This window comes from Ostrinia furnacalis, unplaced genomic scaffold (genome assembly GCF_004193835.3).
Source record: "Ostrinia furnacalis isolate ACB-3 unplaced genomic scaffold, ASM419383v2 OfSCF5501, whole genome shotgun sequence".
Taxonomy (NCBI): Eukaryota; Metazoa; Arthropoda; class Insecta; order Lepidoptera; family Crambidae; genus Ostrinia; species Ostrinia furnacalis.
Window position 1 is genome coordinate 20573 of NW_021135740.1, and position 19983 is coordinate 40555.

The 19983-nt window shown below is 46.5% G+C and overlaps 2 protein-coding genes across 2 annotated transcripts in view; both read left to right on the forward strand.

Annotated features, from left to right (window-relative positions):
* The window catches only part of LOC114361297 (uncharacterized), a gene marked incomplete at its 5' end in the record, with an annotated part of 68103 nt that overhangs the window by 19287 nt on the left and 28833 nt on the right, over positions 1–19983 (forward strand). Inside the window, 9 exons of the mRNA XM_028316291.1 lie at positions 1379–1575; positions 2087–2247; positions 10466–10580; positions 10700–10801; positions 11187–11292; positions 12378–12569; positions 17500–17644; positions 18030–18178; positions 18686–18831. Of these exons, the coding sequence (XP_028172092.1) occupies positions 1379–1575; positions 2087–2247; positions 10466–10580; positions 10700–10801; positions 11187–11292; positions 12378–12569; positions 17500–17644; positions 18030–18178; positions 18686–18831 (1313 nt within the window). The remainder of the gene's footprint in view (positions 1–1378; positions 1576–2086; positions 2248–10465; positions 10581–10699; positions 10802–11186; positions 11293–12377; positions 12570–17499; positions 17645–18029; positions 18179–18685; positions 18832–19983) is intronic.
* On the forward strand, positions 3857–6395 carry LOC114361296 (kinesin-like protein KIF13A). The gene is made up of 2 exons (XM_028316290.1): positions 3857–4020; positions 6153–6395. Exons 1-2 carry the CDS (start codon positions 3865–3867, stop codon positions 6357–6359), a joined length of 363 nt encoding a protein of 120 aa, XP_028172091.1. The 5' UTR covers positions 3857–3864; the 3' UTR covers positions 6360–6395.

A 19983-nucleotide genomic window follows, 5' to 3' on the forward strand; every position in this document is an offset into this window, starting at 1 on the left:
GAGTTCATCGAGCGCTGCGCTGGTAAGTGGTTCTATCTCACTCTGACAAATTGTTGCTGTCTCTTTCGGACAGCGTCGATATGCCACCACCGCTGCCTGCGTCCCCACGGCATCAACCTCAGGCAACTTTCCGTTTCGACCATCGACAAGACTTCATGCTGCCGCTTACTGAGGAGTTCATTGAGCACTGCGCCGGTAAGTGCCTCTGTTATGTCTCTGTCTCGCTCTAACAGACTGCTGCTGTCTCCCTCGGACAGCGCTGATACGCCGCCACCGCCGCCCGCGTCACCGCGTCACCAACCACAAGCGACCTTCCGCTTCGACCACCGTCAGGACTTCACGCTGCCGCTTACTGAAGAGTTCATCGAGCACTGCGCCGGTAAGTACTTCTGTCTTACTCTAACAGACTACTGCTCTCTCCCTCGGACAGTGGTCCATCGCACGTGAGCGCTGATACGCCGCCACCGCCGCCCGCCTCGCCGAGGCATCAACTACAAGCTACTTTCCGCTTCGACCACCGGCAAGACTTTACATTGCCGTTGACTGAGGAGTTCATCGAGCATTGTGCTGGTAAGTGCCTGTCTCTGTCTCGCTCTAACATACTGCTGCTGTCTCCCTTGGACAGTGGTGCGCCCGCGTCACCGCGCCACCAACCACAAGCTACTTTTCGCCTCGACCACCGGCAAGACTTCACATTGCCGTTGACTGAGGAGTTCATCGAGCACTGTGCTGGTAGGTGCTGCTGTCTCACTCTAATAGACTACTGCTGCCTTCCTCGTACAGTGGTGCGCTGATACTCTGCCACTGCCGCCTGCGTCTCCTCGTTACCAGCCCCAAGCGACCTTCCGCTTTGACCACCGTCAGGATTTTACGCTGCCGCTCACTGAGTAGTTCATAGAGCACTGCGCTGGTAAGTGCCATTGTTATGTCTCTGTCTCGCTCTAACAGACTGCTGCTTCCTCCCTCGTTACCAGCCGCAGGTCACACCTTACGTTTCGAGCACCGTCATGACTTGACGCTGCCGCTCACTGAGGAGTTCATCGAGCAATGTGCTGGTAGGTTATGTTGTCTCATTCTAATAGACTGCTTCTGTTTCTCTCGAATTTCCCAAACCTATCTGATCGTTTGATTATTTGCAAGGACCAACTCAGTACTAAGTATGAGCTAATTTACGCGCCCACAAAATGATATCAGTTCGTGGTCAATATTTCCTGGCCTCACTGGTAGCTTTCAACCTATATTATGGAGACTTAATAAGCCACAGATCTAACTATTAATACCTTCAACTCTGCTGCTGACACAATCATCATAATACGCGCCACTTTCATAATTATTTATCGGCCTAATTGCATCTTTTTCATTTTTATTTTTTCCCCAGAGGGCGCCCTCTCCATCGAAGTGTGGGGTCACCGCTCGGCCGGCTTCAGCCGCGGGCGCGGCAACTGGGAGGTGGAACAACAGCAATTGGCCAAGGCGCGCTCGCTGGCCGACCGCTGGGCCGAGCTCACGCGCAAGATCGAGCTCTGGGTCGAGATCCACGAGCTCAATGACCAGGGCGAGTACGCGCCAGTAGAGGTTAGTGTTCTACCTTATGTCATGTACTAAAGAAATACTTACTTAATTATTGGTTTCTACGTATTTGTCGCACACAGTTTGTGTTTGTTGACATAGTCAACTTTTATCTCGTTTCGACGTTTCTGTATGAGTATTAGACCAATTTTCATGTCAGTTATTCGCCCACTAAATATTTACGTAATATTCAAAGTTTGCAAAGATGGCGTGACGTGAGGCAATTTTATAATATTACGGAGAGTCTCATTAATATACAGAACGAAAGAGAGAGGAAGAGTTCGAAGAACGTCAGCGCATGGTCTGAGTCATCATTGCTTTCACGAGCAATGTGTTCTGTTTTTGGGCATATTGCTGCGACACCGGCGCCGCCCCCTTGGGACATCTCCATTTAGTTTCTTTGATCTGTGGACAGAATCGTATATTCGCATGACCCAGGGCAGCGACATTCTATATCTGTTCAAACTTTAAAGAACTATACAAAAATGAACTCTAAATCCATCTCTTTAATGCACAGGTGAGCCAGCGCAGCGACATGCTGACGGGCGGCGTGTACCAACTACGGCAGGGGCAGCAGCGGCGCGTGGGCGTGCGCGTGCGGCCGGCGCACAACTCCGGCACGCTGCCCATCATCTGCCAGCACATCGTCAGCGTCGAGGTCGGCTCCGTGTCCGTCAGGTGCGTGACGTCAGAAGTAGATAGCCCGCTGGTGACGTCATGGGCACAGGAAGAGTTTATGAACTCCACCTGCCCCTTTCTTAGCCTGCGTTTCCATCAGAGATGTGTGTGGATGCGTAGCTGGGGATGTTTGTAAAAAACCAATAGAATCGCTTCATTTACCGAGGCGAGGTATATGAAACGATTCTATTGGTTCTTTACGCATCCTCGCNTATGGAGACTTAATAAGCCACAGATCTAACTATAATACCTTCAACTCTGCTGCTGATACAATCATTATAATACGCGCCACTTTCATAATTATTTATCGGCCTAATTGCATCTTTTTCATTTTTATTTTTTCCCCAGAGGGCGCCCTCTCCATCGAAGTGTGGGGTCACCGCTCGGCCGGCTTCAGCCGCGGGCGCGGCAACTGGGAGGTGGAACAACAGCAATTGGCCAAGGCGCGCTCGCTGGCCGACCGCTGGGCCGAGCTCACGCGCAAGATCGAGCTCTGGGTCGAGATCCACGAGCTCAATGACCAGGGCGAGTACGCTCCAGTAGAGGTTAGTGTTNTTAGTGTTTTACCTTATAACATGTACTAAAGAAACACAACTGAGAGGTGTAGCAGCAGCAGCTGGCCAAGGCGCGCTCGCTGGCCGACCGCTGGGCCGAGCTCACGCGCAAAATCGAGCTCTGGGTCGAGATCCACGAGCTCAATGACCAGGGCGAGTACGCGCCAGTAGAGGTTAGTGTTTTACCTTATGTCGTGTTCGTTCGTTCGTTCGTTCGTTTCAGCCAAAAGACGTCCACTGCTGGAAAAAGGCCTCTCCAAGGTTTTCCACAATTAACGGTCCTGCGCTGCCCGCATCCAGGCTCTTCCCGCGACCCTTACCAGATCGTCGGTCCACCTAGTAGGAGGCCTGCCCACGCCTTGATTTATGTCGTGTACTAAAGAAATACAACTGGGACCTCCCAGTGGAACAACAGCAATTGGCCAAGGCGCGCTCGCTGGCCGACCGCTGGGCCGAGCTCACGCGCAAGATCGAGCTCTGGGTCGAGATCCACGAGCTCAATGACCAGGGCAAGTACGCGCCAGTAGAGGTTAGTGTTCTACCTATGTCATGCACTAAAGAAATACAACTGGGAGGTGGAACAACAGCAATTGGCCAAGGCGCGCTCGCTGGCCGACCGCTGGGCCAAGCTCACGCGCAAGATCGAGCTCTGGGTCGAGATCCACGAGCTCAATGACCAGGGCGAGTACTCACCAGTAGAGGTTAGTGTTTGACCTTATGTTGTGTACCAAAGAAATACAACTGGGAGGTGGAACAACAGCAATTGGCCAAGGCGCGCTCGCTGGCCGACCGCTGGGCCGAGCTCACGCGCAAGATCGAGCTCTGGGTCGAGATCCACGAGCTCAATGACCAGGGCAAGTACGCGCCAGTTGAGGTTAGTGTTGTACCTTATGTCATGTACCAAAGAAATACAACTGGGAGGTGGAGCAGCAGCAATTGGCCAAGGCGCGCTCGCTGGCCGACCGCTGGGCCGAGCTCACGCGCAAGATCGAGCTCTGGGTCGAGATCCACGAGCTCAATGACCAGGGCGAGTACGCGCCAGTAGAGGTTAGTGTTTTACCTTATGTCACGTACTAAGGAATACAACTGGGAAGTGGAACAACAGCAATTGGCCAAGGCGCGCTCGCTGGCCGACCGCTGGGCCGAGCTCACGCGCAAGATCGAGCTCTGGGTCGAGATCCACGAGCTCAATGACCAGGGCGAGTACGCGCCTGTTGAGGTTCGTGTTTTACCTTAAGTATTAAAGAAATACATCGCTCCGCCGGGTTTAGCGGGCGCGGCAACTGGGAGGTGGAGCAGCAGCAGCTGGCCAAGGCGCGTTCGCTGTACTCGTCATGTACTAAAGAAATACTTACTTAGTTTCTATTTCTCACACGCATAGTCAACTTTTATCTCGTTTCGACGTTTTTGTATGGGTATTTGGTAAATTTTCATGTCAGTTATTCGCCTACTAAATATTTACATAATAATCAAAGTTCGCGTGACGTATTGTTCATGGAAACACTTGGTAAATTTCAAATTGCGTATATTGACACATTTGACACACGGTAAATAATTGTATAGCCTGACCAGGAACATAAAAACCCTCGCCATGTTGCGGAAAATTAATGGTACTAATTTCTTTTAATGGCAACAGTAACTGAAAACTTCATTGACATGTCACCTTGCATGTCAGTCTATTGCTGTCAAAGTGTAAACAAACTTTATTTTAAATGTGCGCAATTGATTTTGTGAATTAAATTGCTAAAATCTTTTTATAGTCGTGAAAGAAAAGTGGTTCACAATGTGTTAAAGTATTTGTCGAAGAGAAATACTATGGGTTCGGACAATATTTTCATTGAATAATGTTTCCGACAAAGGTTGTCAAATTGACTGACATGTTTATCGTATAGTACAGTCAACTATGAAAATTAGCTGTGGTTTGTTTCAACTACCTATTTTAAAGTTTTTTGTCACTTTGTAAGTATTGAATTTTATGGAATTGGGAAAGAAGTACCGAGTTTGAAGCGTTCATGAGCAGACATTGTAGTTGAATATTCAAGTTCAGAATTTGATTATTGATGAATAATAATAAAATCCTACTTGCTCGATTGATGGTTTCATTTAATTTATTTAAACCAGTTTACCTATAATATAATANTGAATCCTGATACATAAAGTTAGCCTATTAATTTAATACAGGTACGACTGTACCCAGTGTTGCACTATCAAATGCAATTGAAGCGCCTCTATGCCAGGGTTTTTATGTTCCTGGTCAGGCTATAAAACAATTTTGGGGTGGAGGTTATAGACTCCAACGTGCAATCCGTCCGATTCTCTCCAATAGAATGAATGTCAAAAAGGAACGAATGAATAAGTATGAATGAGTGACTGATGTTTGCATTGAACAACGTATGACATTTTTATAATATTACGGAGATTCTCGTTACAGAACGAAAGAGAGAGGAAGAGTTCGAAGAACGTCAGCGCATGGTCTGAGTCATCATTGCTTTCACGAGCAATGTGTTCTGTTTTTGGGCATATTGCTGCGACACCGGCGCCGCCCCCTTGGGACATCTCCATTTAGTTTCTGTGATCTGTGGACAGAATCGTATATTCGCATGACCCAGGGCAGCGACATTCTACAGGGTGGAAACGATAAGTGATCTCACTCGATTATTTCTAAACTACACGAGATATTGAAAAAATGGTTACTGATCCTAAAAGTGCTTCACGAGCTCGGTATTAGTAATAGGTTACAGAATTAACTGGATCTATCCGAAAATTCAATGTTTTCAGCCTCCATAATAAATGTACCTATGCCAGCCACACAATATTACCTAAGTGTTAATTTTTTATGAAATAATAATCACTTAAAATGAACTCGTAAATTGCATTCTTATTTTAAATTATTCATGGAAAACATGAGTACTAGGCTTTACTTGTTATAATATTATCAAGACATGAGTGCCATGACTGTGGCAGTACTAAATGTATGGAAGTTGGAAACATTGAATTTTCGGATAGATACAGTTTATTTTGTAACTTATTATTGGTACCCTTGGATAGAGCTCGTGAAGCACTTTCAGGATCATTAACCAGTTTTTGGATAGCTTGTATAGTTTTTAATATTCAGTGGTTTTACTAAATGTATGGAAGCTGGAAACATTGCATTTTCGGATAGATTCAGTTTATTTTGTAACCCATTATTGGTAGCGTTGGATAGAGCTCGTGAAGCACTTTCAGGATCAGTATCTTGTATAGTTTAGAAATAATCGAGTGAGATCACTTAACGTTTCCACCCTGTATATCTGTTCAAACTTTAAAGAACTATACAAAAATGAACTCTAAATCCATCTCTTTAATGCACAGGTGAGCCAGCGCAGCGACATGCTGACGGGCGGCGTGTACCAACTACGGCAGGGGCAGCAGCGGCGCGTGGGCGTGCGCGTGCGGCCGGCGCACAACTCCGGCACGCTGCCCATCATCTGCCAGCACATCGTCAGCGTCGAGGTCGGCTCCGTGTCCGTCAGGTGCGTGACGTCAGAAGTAGACAGCCCGCTGGTGACGTCATGCTGACAGGCGGCGTGTACCAACTACGGCAGGGGCAGCAGCGGCGCGCGGCCGGCGCACAACTCCGGCACGCTGCCCATCCTGCCAGCACATCGTCAGCGTCGAGGTCGGCTCCGTGTCCGTCAGGTGCGTGACGTCAGAAGTAGATAGCCCGCCGCCGGCGTCATGGGCACAGGAGGAGTTTATGAGTATGACTTCCAACTGTCCCTTTCTTAGCCTGCGATTCCACCAGAGATGTGCGAGGATGCGCTCTAGTGGAAACGCAACCTAATAGGCCTCGAACATCAGATACAGGGGGTGTGTGGTGGCGTCAAAAGAGGCCGCAACGGCGCAGCACGTGTCCTGCGTGCCTCTCGCTGGAGGCTGATGGTTGTTGGTTTGGGGTTGCGCATTAAGCGAGTCGAATAACGAGCAGGGAACAAAAAAAAGCACCACTTGATATGGGGGTGTTTGGTGGCCGTTAGAGAGGGACCCGTGCGCATGCATATGTTCACGCGCGCCGTTAGCGTAGGTACTAACTCGCATGAAGCCAGTCGCCGCTTGCTCTGACAGAGCGAGCCAGTCTGAGACGGAGCTACGAAAGAATTTCCTGGACAATAGCTCGCAGTTCCATCCCAAAGACTTTGAAGAACACCTTTAGGTTTTAGTGAGTAGACCCTGCAGCGACACGTAGACAGGCGGCGTGTACCAACTCCGGCACGCTGCCCATCATCTGCCAGCACATCGTCAGCGTCGAGGTCGGCTCCGTGTCCGTCAGGTGCGTGACGTCAGAAGTAGATAGCCCGCTGGTGACGTCATGCTTACAGGCGGCGTGTACCAACTACGGCAGGGGCAGCAGCGGCGCGTGGCCGGCGCACAACTCCGGCACGCTGCCCATCATCTGCCAGCACATCGTCAGCGGCGAGGTCGGCTCCGTGTCCGTCAGGTGCGTGACGTCAGCAGTAGATATCCCGCCGCTGACGTCATGGGCACAGGAGGAGTTTATGACTTCCAACTGTCCCTTTTTTAGCCTGCGTTTCCACCAGAGATGTGTGTGGATGCGTAGCTAGGGATGTTTGTAAAAAACCAATAGAATCGCTTCATTTACCGAGGCGAGGTATATGAAGCGATTCTATTGCTTCTTTACGCATCCTCGCACATCTCTGGTGGAAACGCAACCTAATAGGATAGGTCACGGCCATCAGATACAGGGGTGTCTGTGTGGCATCTAAAGAGGCCACGACAGCGCAGAACGTGTCTTGTGTGCCGCTCGCTGGAGGCTGAAGGTGTAACTACGCCTTCCTTGGTTTGAGACTGCGCATTAAGCGAGCTGAATGCCGAGCAGGGAACAAAAAAAGCACTTCTAGTTTGGTGGCCGTTAAGACGGACCCGTGGGCATGCCTGTGTTCACGCGCGCCGTTAGCGTAGGTACTAACTCGCCTGCAGCTAGTCGCCGCTTGCTCTGACAGAGAGAACCAGTCTGAGACGGAGCTACGAAAGAATGTCCTGGACAATAGCTCGCAGTTCCATCCCAAAGACTTTGAAGAACACCGTCAGGTTTTAGTGAGTAGACAGGCGGCGTGTACCAACTACGGCAGGGGCAGCAGCGGCGCGTGGGCGTGCGCGTGCGGCCGGCGCACAACTCCGGCACGCTGCCCATCATCTGCCAGCACATCGTCAGCGTCGAGGTCGGCTCCGTGTCCGTCAGGTGCGTGACGTCAGAAGTAGATAGCCCGCTGGTGACGTCATGGGCACAGGCTGCGTGTACCAACTACGGCAGGGGCAGCAGCGGCGCGTGCGGCCGGCGCACAACTCCGGCACGCTGCCCATCATCTGCCAGCACATCGTCAGCGTCGAGGTCGGCTCCGTGTCCGTCAGGTGCGTGACGTCAGCACTAGATATCCCGCCGCCGACGTCATGGGCAAAGGAAGAGTTTATGAACTCCACCTGCCCCTTTCTTAGCCTGCGTTTCCATCAGAGATGTGTGTGGATGCATAGCTGGGGATGTTTGTAAAAAACCAATAGAATCGCTTCATTTACCGAGGCGAGGTATATGAAACGATTCTATTGGTTCTTTACGCATCCTCGCACATCTCTGGTGGAAACGCAACCTAATAGGATAGGTCACGGCCATCAGATACAGGGGTGTCTGTGTGGCATCTAAAGAGGCCACGACGGCGCAGAACGTGTCTTGTGTGCCGCTCGCTGGAGGCTGAAGGTGTAACGACGCCTTCCTTGGTTTGAGACTGCGCATTAAGCGAGCTGAATGCCGAGCAGGGAACAAAAAAAGCACTTCTAGTTTGGTGGCCGTTAAGACGGACCCGTGGGCATGCCTGTGTTCACGCGCGCCGTTAGCGTAGGTACTAACTCGCCTGCAGCTAGTCGCCGCTTGCTCTGACAGAGAGAACCAGTCTGAGACGGAGCTACGAAAGAATGTCCTGGACAATAGCTCGCAGTTCCATCCCAAAGACTTTGAAGAACACCGTCAGGTTTTAGTGAGTAGACAGGCGGCGTGTACCAACTACGGCAGGGGCAGCAGCGGCGCGTGGGCGTGCGCGTGCGGCCGGCGCACAACTCCGGCACGCTGCCCATCATCTGCCAGCACATCGTCAGCGTCGAGGTCGGCTCCGTGTCCGTCAGGTGCGTGACGTCAGAAGTAGACAGCCCGCTGGTGACGTCATGCTGACAGGCGGCGTGTACCAACTACGGCAGGGGCAGCAGCGGCGCGCGGCCGGCGCACAACTCCGGCACGCTGCCCATCCTGCCAGCACATCGTCAGCGTCGAGGTCGGCTCCGTGTCCGTCAGGTGCGTGACGTCAGAAGTAGATAGCCCGCCGCCGGCGTCATGGGCACAGGAGGAGTTTATGAGTATGACTTCCAACTGTCCCTTTCTTAGCCTGCGATTCCACCAGAGATGTGCGAGGATGCGCTCTAGTGGAAACGCAACCTAATAGGCCTCGAACATCAGATACAGGGGGTGTGTGGTGGCGTCAAAAGAGGCCGCAACGGCGCAGCACGTGTCCTGCGTGCCTCTCGCTGGAGGCTGATGGTTGTTGGTTTGGGGTTGCGCATTAAGCGAGTCGAATAACGAGCAGGGAACAAAAAAAAGCACCACTTGATATGGGGGTGTTTGGTGGCCGTTAGAGAGGGACCCGTGCGCATGCATATGTTCACGCGCGCCGTTAGCGTAGGTACTAACTCGCATGAAGCCAGTCGCCGCTTGCTCTGACAGAGCGAGCCAGTCTGAGACGGAGCTACGAAAGAATGTCCTGGACAATAGCTCGCAGTTCCATCCCAAAGACTTTGAAGAACACCGTCGGGTTTTACTGAGTAGACCCTGCAGCGACACGTAGACAGGCGGCGTGTACCAACTACGGCAGGGGCAGCAGCGGCGCGCGGCCGGCGCACAACTCCGGCACGCTGCCCATCATCTGCCAGCACATCGTCAGCGTCGAGGTCGGCTCCGTGTCCGTCAGGTGCGTGACGTCAGCAGTAGATAGCCCGCCGCCGATGTCAAAGGCACAGGAGTACCTACACCGTTTTTTTATCAGGATAATGGCTATCCATAACTTGACCTTCATTGGTTGGGTTTTTGTGGCGGTCAAGCTGTAGATCATGACTACGCAGGAGTGATGGGAACGAGAGGTGGGAATAGTCCCGTATCCATACCATTATGTGGGGCTCGAACCCACTAAAAGCCTGGGGTGTTCCCTCTGCCGCATAGTGGTCGACGCCTTAGGTACTAGAAACGACCAAGGCGCCTTCCGCGGATGTCCCTAAAAGAACGAACTACAGTCTGAGACGCAGCTGCGAAAGAACGTCTCGGTTGTTTGGTCAGGACAATAACTCGCAGTGCCATCCCAAAGACTTTGAAGAACACCGTCAGATTTTAGTGAGTAAGCCCTGCACTGCAGTGACATGCTAACGAGTGGCGTATACTAGCTTCGACTGGGTCAGCAGTATCTAAAACAATTCCTTATGGCTAAGTTTGTCTTAGCTAGATTATAAGCAAGTCGCTCATTGAGGCCGTCATGCCGGCCGGCCATTGTAGTAATACAGCAAAGGTACTTGTGCTTAACCGAATATAGAAAATGATTGAAGAATTCAGTTTTAATTTGGAATTTGATCACCAGGTCGCGTCTGCAAAAACCATTGGACTCGTACCAAGAAGAGGACTTGGCAGTTCTTCGCGAGAGGTGGAGCGACGCGCTCGCTCGTCGCCGGCAGCATTTGCACGCACAATTACAGGTACAATTAATATTATTATTAACACAAATATATTTACTTTGACGATGTAGTGTGATTCAGCTGTTATTTTTAACCACAGAGTGAGTGCAAGTTAATATAAAGGCAATTTTTTTTTTCAGAAACTTGTGAACATGTCGCCATCAATGAAGAGCGAACGGGATATGGAACGTGAACAATCGCTCGTCGAACAGTGGGTCTCACTCACGGAAGAGAGAAATGCCGTAAGTTACATTTTAAACTTCTAGTCCTTGTTTCTCAAAGCAGCATCATTTCTTCAGTTCTACGGCAGAATTAGTGACTTTTTTGTTGGTTACATTACGTAATGTGTAAGAAGATGTCAGCCTAGTAGAACTAGTGGGACTTGCTTTTTTCACCTCTTCTTCATTGTTTTACGTGGTAAAAATTCAGTAAAGGTCTGTCTTTACGAGTATGTCTGCAAAGGATTGACAAATAAAAAAATACGTGTCCAATATTTTTTGATAATATAATAATTGATGGACTATATTTTTTTAGGAAACTGGCCTATTCAAAATTCTAGTTCATGATTACAACATCGGTCTTGCACATCCATTTAGCCAAGTTGTGATGGTAACTTCTTTTGTATAGGTTCTGGTGCCGAGCCCTGGCAGTCCTATACCCGGCGCGCCCGCTGCGTGGAATCCGCCCACTGGCATGGAACAACACATACCTGTTCTATTCCTTGACCTCAACGGTAAGTTGTGAATGAGCAGGTGACAGAAAGACAGGATAAAAAGATAGATTTTTAGAAAAAAAATCTTGCAGTAGACTTTTCATGTGACTTTTAAATGTTATGATGATTACTTATTCCTTGAGTTTTAGCTATGATGAATAAGCTAAAAGCTCTTTAGGCTAATGTTATTATTTATTCACAAACTAAGCATAGCCACAGAATAATAAAATAAGTACTACGTACGTAAGGTTTACTTCGCGAAGGTATTTAAAAAAAAATATGCTCAACATCATTAACAATATGGCGTAATTATTAGCTTTTCTCAAGAGTCAAGCACCATTTTGTTGACAAACGTCATTGATCGGTACTGCGCCGAAGCCATAGGGCTGACTTCGGTAAAATTATGTGTGACGTGAGATGCCAAACTGCAGAAAATGGCGGAGGAAATACATGATTTAACATGAATTATCATGAATAATATTAACTACTTATTTACCTCTCAGTGTCTTGAGGCAACTTAAAAAAGTACATTCTGTGTTTTTATTATTATTTAGGTAGTTAAATACTGCACAGTATTTAGTACACCATTTTCTATATTTTTTTCCATCATGCACAAGAATACGCGTGCGTGAGTCAATGCTTGCTCGTATGTGAGGCCTTGTCGAATAGTAATCTTGTAGGGTGCCATCGTGCTTGTTTTGTTTTCGATGTAAACTCGCGGAGATGAACAGGCCTGTGGGTCTAGACAAAGTGCAAATTATAATCGCAAACCAGTCGATAAGTGGTCGAAAAGCCCCTTTTTTGTATGGAGTTTTGACGGATTCGATTTTCGATTCGATCAAAAAGTGCGTTTTGTCTAGGGGGGCTGGCATAACTTGTTATTGTAACTTCATAAAGAAAAGAATATATTTAAATAGATAAACATTCTTACTAAAATGTTCATTATTTTGGGTATAAATGCTCGTGGTCACATTTGTCTTGATCATCATCTTTATGGGATTCGAATCCGCAGCTCAGTACGAAATGTTTAGATGTACGGAAATACAAAACAAAGAACGCATTTATTTACTGTGCTTACCTACTTATTATTTTATCATTTCCCACAGCGGACGACCTAACAACGCACCCGTCAGGCGAGGAGGTAACCGTGGCTGGTCTCCACTCGATCTTACCCAAGGAGCACGGCAACAAGTTCTACGAGCTGCAGATACTGCACCACCACGACAAAGACGTCTCCGCCATCGCCTGCTGGGACTCGTCTATCCACGACTCGCAGTATCTCAATAGGGTTACCGAGGGTAAGTGGATAAACAGTGTAACTTTTGTTCGAAAGACTGTCATTGGCAACGGCAAGTTAGCTGCCATATTACATAACATAGCAGTAGCTATATGATGGAATGGTGATACTGCACCACCACGACAAAGACGTCTCCGCCATCGCCTGCTGGGACTCGTCTATCCACGACTCGCAGTACCTCAACAGGGTTACCGAGGGTAAGTGGAGAAAAATGTTAGCTTCTGTTGAACGTTAGCATTGACTAGAGAGACAGTAAGATGCCCAATTGGCATTTAGTTACTGACATTATGGGATATTAGAACTCATTTTGAACTGAGGAATGATGATATTGCACTACTACGACAAAGATGTCTCTGATATTGCCTGCTAGAAGTCCGCTGTCCCCGACTCGCAGTACATCAGGGTAAATGAACTGAGGTTAAGTGTGGAAAAATGTTAGCTTCAGTTCGAAACATGTAGATCTTTGACAGACTAAGAAATCAATGAGCGACCATATTGGCATGATTTTTTCATAGTCGCTCATAAAGAAACGGCGCGTATTAACCTAGGATTATCAGTGTACACTTGTGCGCTGATATACCTACTGCCATATTGGATACGAGAACTCGATCTGAATTGTGGGATAGTTTGGCCATACTTGACCGTTGAGATCCAATCCAAAAATAGTTTAATACTTAAAGGCACTGGGTCTCTATCAGAAGGAACTCTAGGGGTGGAATCTCCATTGGCGTGGGTTAACGGGCAAGGAGATAATATCTTGGATGGTTGACAATCACTTTTCCTACANGATTCTGAAGACAACAGTGCGGCTGTCGCACCCGGCGCCAATGGATCTCATACTTAGGAAACGACTAGGGTTAAACATATACAAACGGCAGAGCTTGACGGATAGGATACGTAAGAAAATTGTCAGGTGAGTTGTTTGTTTTGTTATGCAAAATCCTATTGTACAGTTGCCAATACACATTTCTAGTTGTCTATTTTTCAAAATTGCGCCTTTTCCAAAAACATAAAGATGGGATAAAGAAGTGCCCGCGGTTCTAAAATTTTAGATATAATATGAGACCAAGCTATGTGCCTTGATGGCAGTCTTCATCGGTGTAGGATAAAAAAGTTTCAGACCTCTCTCATCATTGATTACTTGTAAATCGCAGACTTAATCACGGTCTAAGATAGCTTGATTAGAAAACTCAATCTACTCTTGTTATTCGCTTGTCAAATATAAAACTACGTTAGTTTGTTCGAGTTAGCATCTCTGCGCCTGCGCTTATGACATTTTCTTTACGTTTATTGACCCTTTTTAGGGTTCCGTAGCCAAAATGGCAAAAACGGAACCCTTATAGTTTCGTCATGTCCGTCTGTCCGTCTGTCCGTCTGTCCGTCTGTCCGTCTGTCNAGAGAACCAGTCTGAGACGGAGCTACGAAAGAATGTCCTGGACAATAGCTCGCAGTTCCATCCCAAAGACTTTGAAGAACACCGTCGGGTTTTAGTGAGTAGACCCTGCAGCGACACGTAGACAGGCGGCGTGTACCAACTCCGGCACGCTGCCCATCATCTGCCAGCACATCGTCAGCGTCGAGGTCGGCTCCGTGTCCGTCAGGTGCGTGACGTCACCGCTAGATAGACTTCATGGGCACAGGAGGACCTTCACCTCTTTTTACCCAGGATAATAGCCTATCAATATTGTTATGTGGGGAACCCACTAAAAACCTGGGGTGTTCCCTCTCCTGCATAGTGGTCGGTGCCTTAGGTAATAGAAACGACCAAGGCGCCTTCCGCAAACGTCCCGTCACTACTACTGGGGTGGAACTGCGAAAGAATGTCTCGGCCGTTTAGCCTCTACAATAACTTGCAGTACCGTTCCAAAGAATGGAGAATAACGTATTTCACTTTGAGCACCCATCCAAATAGCACCTGGTCTATTCCGCTTAGGTGCCTTGCAACAACCTTGTGGTGAGTAGACCCTGCAGCGACATGCTGACGAGCTGTGGCAGTGTTAGCAGTGTCTTTAAAAAATGTCATGACTAAGTTTGTCTAGCTAGTTTAAAAGCAAGGTGCTCATTGAGATGAGTAGTAATATAGCTAAGGTACTCGTGCTTAACCGAATGATTGAAGGATTAAGTAAATTAAAATAGAAACTTGATCACCAGGTCGCGTCTGCAAAAACCATTGGACTCGTACCAAGAAGAGGACTTGGCTGTTCTTCGCGAGAGGTGGAGCGACGCGCTCGCTCGTCGTCGGCAGCATTTGCACGCACAACTACAGGTAAAATTCATATTTTTAACACCATTAAATATTCACATTGACGATGTAGTGTGATTCAGCTGTTATTTTTAACCACAGAGTGAGTGCAAGTTAATATAAAGGCATTTTTTTTTCAGAAACTTGTGAACATGTCGCCCTCAATGAAGAGCGAACGGGATATGGAACGTGAGCAATCGCTCGTCGAACAGTGGGTCTCACTCACAGAAGAAAGAAATGCCGTAAGTTACATTTTAAACTTCTAGTCCTTGTTTCTCAAAGCAGCTACATTTCTTATTTCTTCTGCTAAGCAGTTCTATGGCAGATCTAGTGAAACTTTTTTTTCTCATTAGTTACGGCGTTATGTGTAAGAGGACAGTAGAGTTAGCGGGACTGGTTCTTTTCACCTCTTCTTCATTGTTTTTCATGGTAAAAATAATGAGATTTTTTTGGGCAAATCCTGTAAAGGTCTGCCTTTATGTCTGCATAGTTCTTTTATCATATTTGAAATAGACATGTTGACACCACCAGTCAATTAACGTACTTTTTAAAACTGTCAAAACGAAACTCTCCCATAGATTTTGTATGGCACTACAAGCAAGTGACGTCACTATTTTGTCAACTCAATCAAACTACTTTTTTCAATTACGAAGCGAACAAAAATCGTAATTTACAGGTAATTTAAAATGAATTAAGTTTTTAAGACCAGAATGAAGGGTCTTTTTAAAACAGTTGTGGTTTCGAATTATTGGGGTATGGTGTCAAACTGTCTATTATAGTTCACGACACTTTGGTCAGTGCCAAGTTGTGATGATAACTTCTTTTGTGGTATAGGTGCTGGTGCCGAGCCCTGGCAGTCCTATACCCGGCGCGCCGGCTGCGTGGAACCCGCCGACTGGCATGGAACAACACATACCTGTTCTATTCCTTGACCTCAACGGTAAGTTGTGAATGAGCAAGTGATGGTAGCTTCAATACGGGAACAATATGGTGTAATTTAAAGCCCGGTCTGTGAGCACGTAGAATTTTGTCCAATGACCCCAAGCTACCCATCCTTATCGCTCGCGCGTATTTATATTGCTGTCGCGACTGTGCGACGGGCGCCCGCAGTGAGTATGCGAGCGCGACAGCAACATAATTACGCGCGACCTTGGGGTCATTGGACAAAATTCTACGTGCTCACAGACCAGACTATAGTTTGTATCAGAGTCGAGCACCGTTTCGTTTACATACGTCAGTGATCGGTACTGTGCCGATACGATATTGCTGACTGCTACAAGAAGCTACTGTGTCGCCATTTAACGCGCCACACGCGTTTTTTTTTCTTTCCATAGCGAATATTTTTTTTACAATGATTGAAGAATACGCACTCTTACGTTACTCACTACTCGCTCGTGGATTAAACCTGCCGGCGGGTACGCCGCGCGTGTTATGTTTTCTATGTCTACTCGGGGAGATGAACAGTCCTGCCAGTACGGAAGTACAAAGCAATGTATTTGTGTACTACATACTTACTGTACAATTATCTAATCATTAATATTACCAACAGCGGACGACCTAACAACGCACCCGTCAGGCGAGGAGGTGACCGTGGCTGGTCTCCACTCCATCTTGCCCAAGGAGCACGGCAACAAGTTCTACGAGCTGCAGATACTGCACCACCACGACAAAGACGTCTCCGCCATCGCCTGCTGGGACTCGTCTATCCACGACTCGCAGTACCTCAACAGGGTTACTGAGGGTAAGTGGATAAACAGTGTAACTTTTGTTCGAAAGACTGTCGTTGGCAACTATGTATAAGTAAGCTGCCATATTACATATCAGTATCTATATAATGGCATGGTGATACCACACCATCACGACAAAGACGTCTCCGCCATCGCCTGCTGTGCTGGGACTCGCCTATCCACGACTCGCAGTACCTCAACAGGGTGACCGAGGGTAAGTGGAGAAAGAGTTTAGGTTTTATTCGAAAGACGTGACTGGCTTCCACTTCATCCTGCCCAAGGAGCACGGCAACAAGTTCTACGAGCTGCAGATACTGCACCACCACGACAAAGACGTCTCCGCCATCGCCTGCTGGGACTCCTCTATCCACGACTCGCAGTACCTCAACAGGGTTACCGAGGGTAAGTGGAGAGTTTAGGGATTCTACAAGCTGCCATATGGGATAATAGAACTCAATTTGAACTGGGGAATGATGATATTGCGCTACTACGACAAAGATGTCTCTGATATTGCCTGCTAGAAGCCCTCTATCCTCGACTCGCAGTACATCAACAGGGTAACTGAACTGAGTTTAACTGTGGAATAATTTTAGCTTCAGTTCGAAACATGTAGATCTTTGACAGACTAAGAAATCAATGAGCGACCATATTGGCATGATTTTTTCATAGTCGCTCATAAAGAAACGGCGCGTAATAACCTAGGATTATCAGTGTACACTTGTGCGCTGATATACCTACTGCCATATTGGATACGAGAACTCGATCTGAATTGTGGGATAGTTTGGCCATACTTGACCGTTGAGATCCAATCCAAAAATAGTTTATAGCCTGACCAGGAACATAAAAACCCTGGCACAGAGGCGCTTCAATTGCATTTGATAGTGCAACACTGAGTACAGTCGTACATGTGTTAAATTAATANTGTCCGGCGCCGACATACTTATTAAATTCTTCTTTTTTAGCCAATGAACGCGTGTACCTGATTCTGAAGACAACAGTGCGGCTGTCGCACCCGGCGCCAATGGATCTCATACTTAGGAAACGACTAGGGTTAAACATATACAAACGGCAGAGCTTGACGGATAGGATACGTAAGAAAATTGTCAGGTGAGTTGTACGTTTCATTATGCAAAACCGTATTACACTTTATATTGCAAAATTATACCTATTCCAAATACATAAAGTGCCCTCAAGGTTGAAGAAGTGCCGATGGAAATTCTAGATAAATAATATGAGACCAAGCTATGTGTCTTGATGGCAGGCTACTTCGGGGCAGTGTATAGAAAGTTTCAGACCTCTCTTATCATTGATTACTTTTAAATCACAGGCTTTATTACGATATAAGACTAACGTCATACTGCGTGTATCAATCTACTCTTGTTATTCGCTTGTCAAATATAAAATTACGTTAGTTTGTTTGAGTTAGTATCTCTGTGTCTGCGCTTATGACATTTTCTTTACGTTTATTGACCCTTTTTGTTACTGCATACAGGACGGATCAGCTGTCACAAACCGGTGTCACGTATGAAGTGGTCTCGAACATTCCGAAGGCCTCCGAAGAGTTGGAAGACCGGGAGAGTCTGGCGCAAATCGCCGCCACTGGAGAAGATTCAAGCGCTGCCGACGGCGAGACTTATATCGGTAAGATTACTTCTATCTTGTACATTGTATATTCCATTGCCGCCTAAAAATGTAATAAGTTATTTTAAACCTTTTTGTGTTGTTCACGGTCTGTACGTTCATAGATTACATTGCAAAGTATGTTAAGTAACCTATTCTATCTTTCATTTCCCCTGAGATACTTAGGCTGAGTTGTGCCACCTAACTTTGACCGCAACTATAACGCCGGTGTTTTTTGTATGGAGTTTTGACAGATTTTTGACGTTTGTCAAAGTTAAAGTAAGAAGGTGCAATCCTGTCTTAGAGTAATGAACTAAATTGAAAATAATTATCGCCCTGTGTTCTTTGTAACAGTGGCGCCGCCAACTGGTGACCGCTGAATCTCTAGGTGGACTATCGCATTTGCACTCACAAGAATAAAATCCTGTCATTCGCCAGTAGCGCCGACTAGTGTGCTCAAAGACGGTAGAAAACCATTCATCATGGCGAATGACAAACCTTAAGTAAACCCCTATTCTATCCCAACAGAAAAATACACCCGCGGCGTCAGCGCAGTCGAGAGCATACTGACTCTTGACAGACTGCGGCAAAGCGTAGCTGTCAAAGAGCTGGAGCAGTCCCGCGGCCAGCCCATCACGATGCGCAAGACTGCATCCGTGCCTAACTTCTCGCAGGTGAGCTGGCGGATTTATGTCGGGCTGTGGACCGGCGAGACGCGCGGAGAGGGAGCGACTTTGTGATTGTCATTTTGAATTTTATCTGTTTATACGTAAGAACGAATTTGTTTTAGAAGTTTATTTATTTAAACGTAATAACCTTATAAAGGGTGTTCACTAAAAGCAGATTCTCTTTTTTGTATGTGCGGCATCAAGTTGAGTTTGTAGCATAATTTATTAATCAGCATTACGTTCTTTTTTAGTCAAATTATGTTTCTTTGAATCTAGACGAGGTAGATATTATACCAGTTTAGTAAATTGTACATGTCTTTTTAAGTAATGAGGCTAGGTGTTCGTTGTTAGAGATAAAGAATTTTTTACATGTCGTTCTTTCCTCTCCGCACGTCTACGCTATAGCGTACCAGCCTTTAGCCTGTATGCTATGACACACTGCCAACACTTTCAAACAAAAGTAGACTTTAGGACGATTGAATAGATAACAAAAAGCAAAGTTACCTGCACATAGTTTCACTATAGATTTTATTTAGAATGGTTAGTGATATTGAAAAGTCACAATAAATTCAAATGGTATGCTAGTCACAAAGAAAATATCGAAAACGTTATAACACGCTAACCTTATTTAGAATATTAGAGCTAAATTATTAAGTTACTACACAATAGTGTAAGAAATTATCTATAATTCGATGTTGCTTACTAACCATCAAAATCATTAAGCTAATAAATGTTTATCGCAATAAAAATATGCTTCAAATTGAATAAGCTATTCGATGTTCTTCACTGACACACTAATAATATAATTATATACTTAGAATTATTTTTATAGCTACATATAAGTATACAATTAACAGACACACATGTACATAAACTAATAATATGAATTTTACATAGACTAATATATCACTCGACTCTGTACATTTTGCTATTCTAACTAAAATTTTAATTAATTTGAATCTTGATGAATTGCTTGTATTCTTTCCGGTTACTTACGAGGTTCTATAAAAACCTGTCATAATGTTACAAATATATACCTACTAGCTTTCCGCCCGCGGCTTCGCCCGCGTGGAATTTTGTCTGTCACAGAAAAACTTTATCGCGCGCGTCCCTGTTTCAAAAACCGGGATAAAAACTATCCTATGTTCTTTCCCGGGA

Coding starts and splice junctions, on each gene's coding strand:
- LOC114361296 (XM_028316290.1), top strand. CDS start 3,865: ATGTCACGTACTAAGGAATACAACTGGGAAGTGGAACAACAGCAATTG. Junction 4,021..6,152: donor GCGAGTACGCGCCTGTTGAG/GTTCGTGTTTTA, acceptor TTTAATGCACAG/GTGAGCCAGCGCAGCGACAT.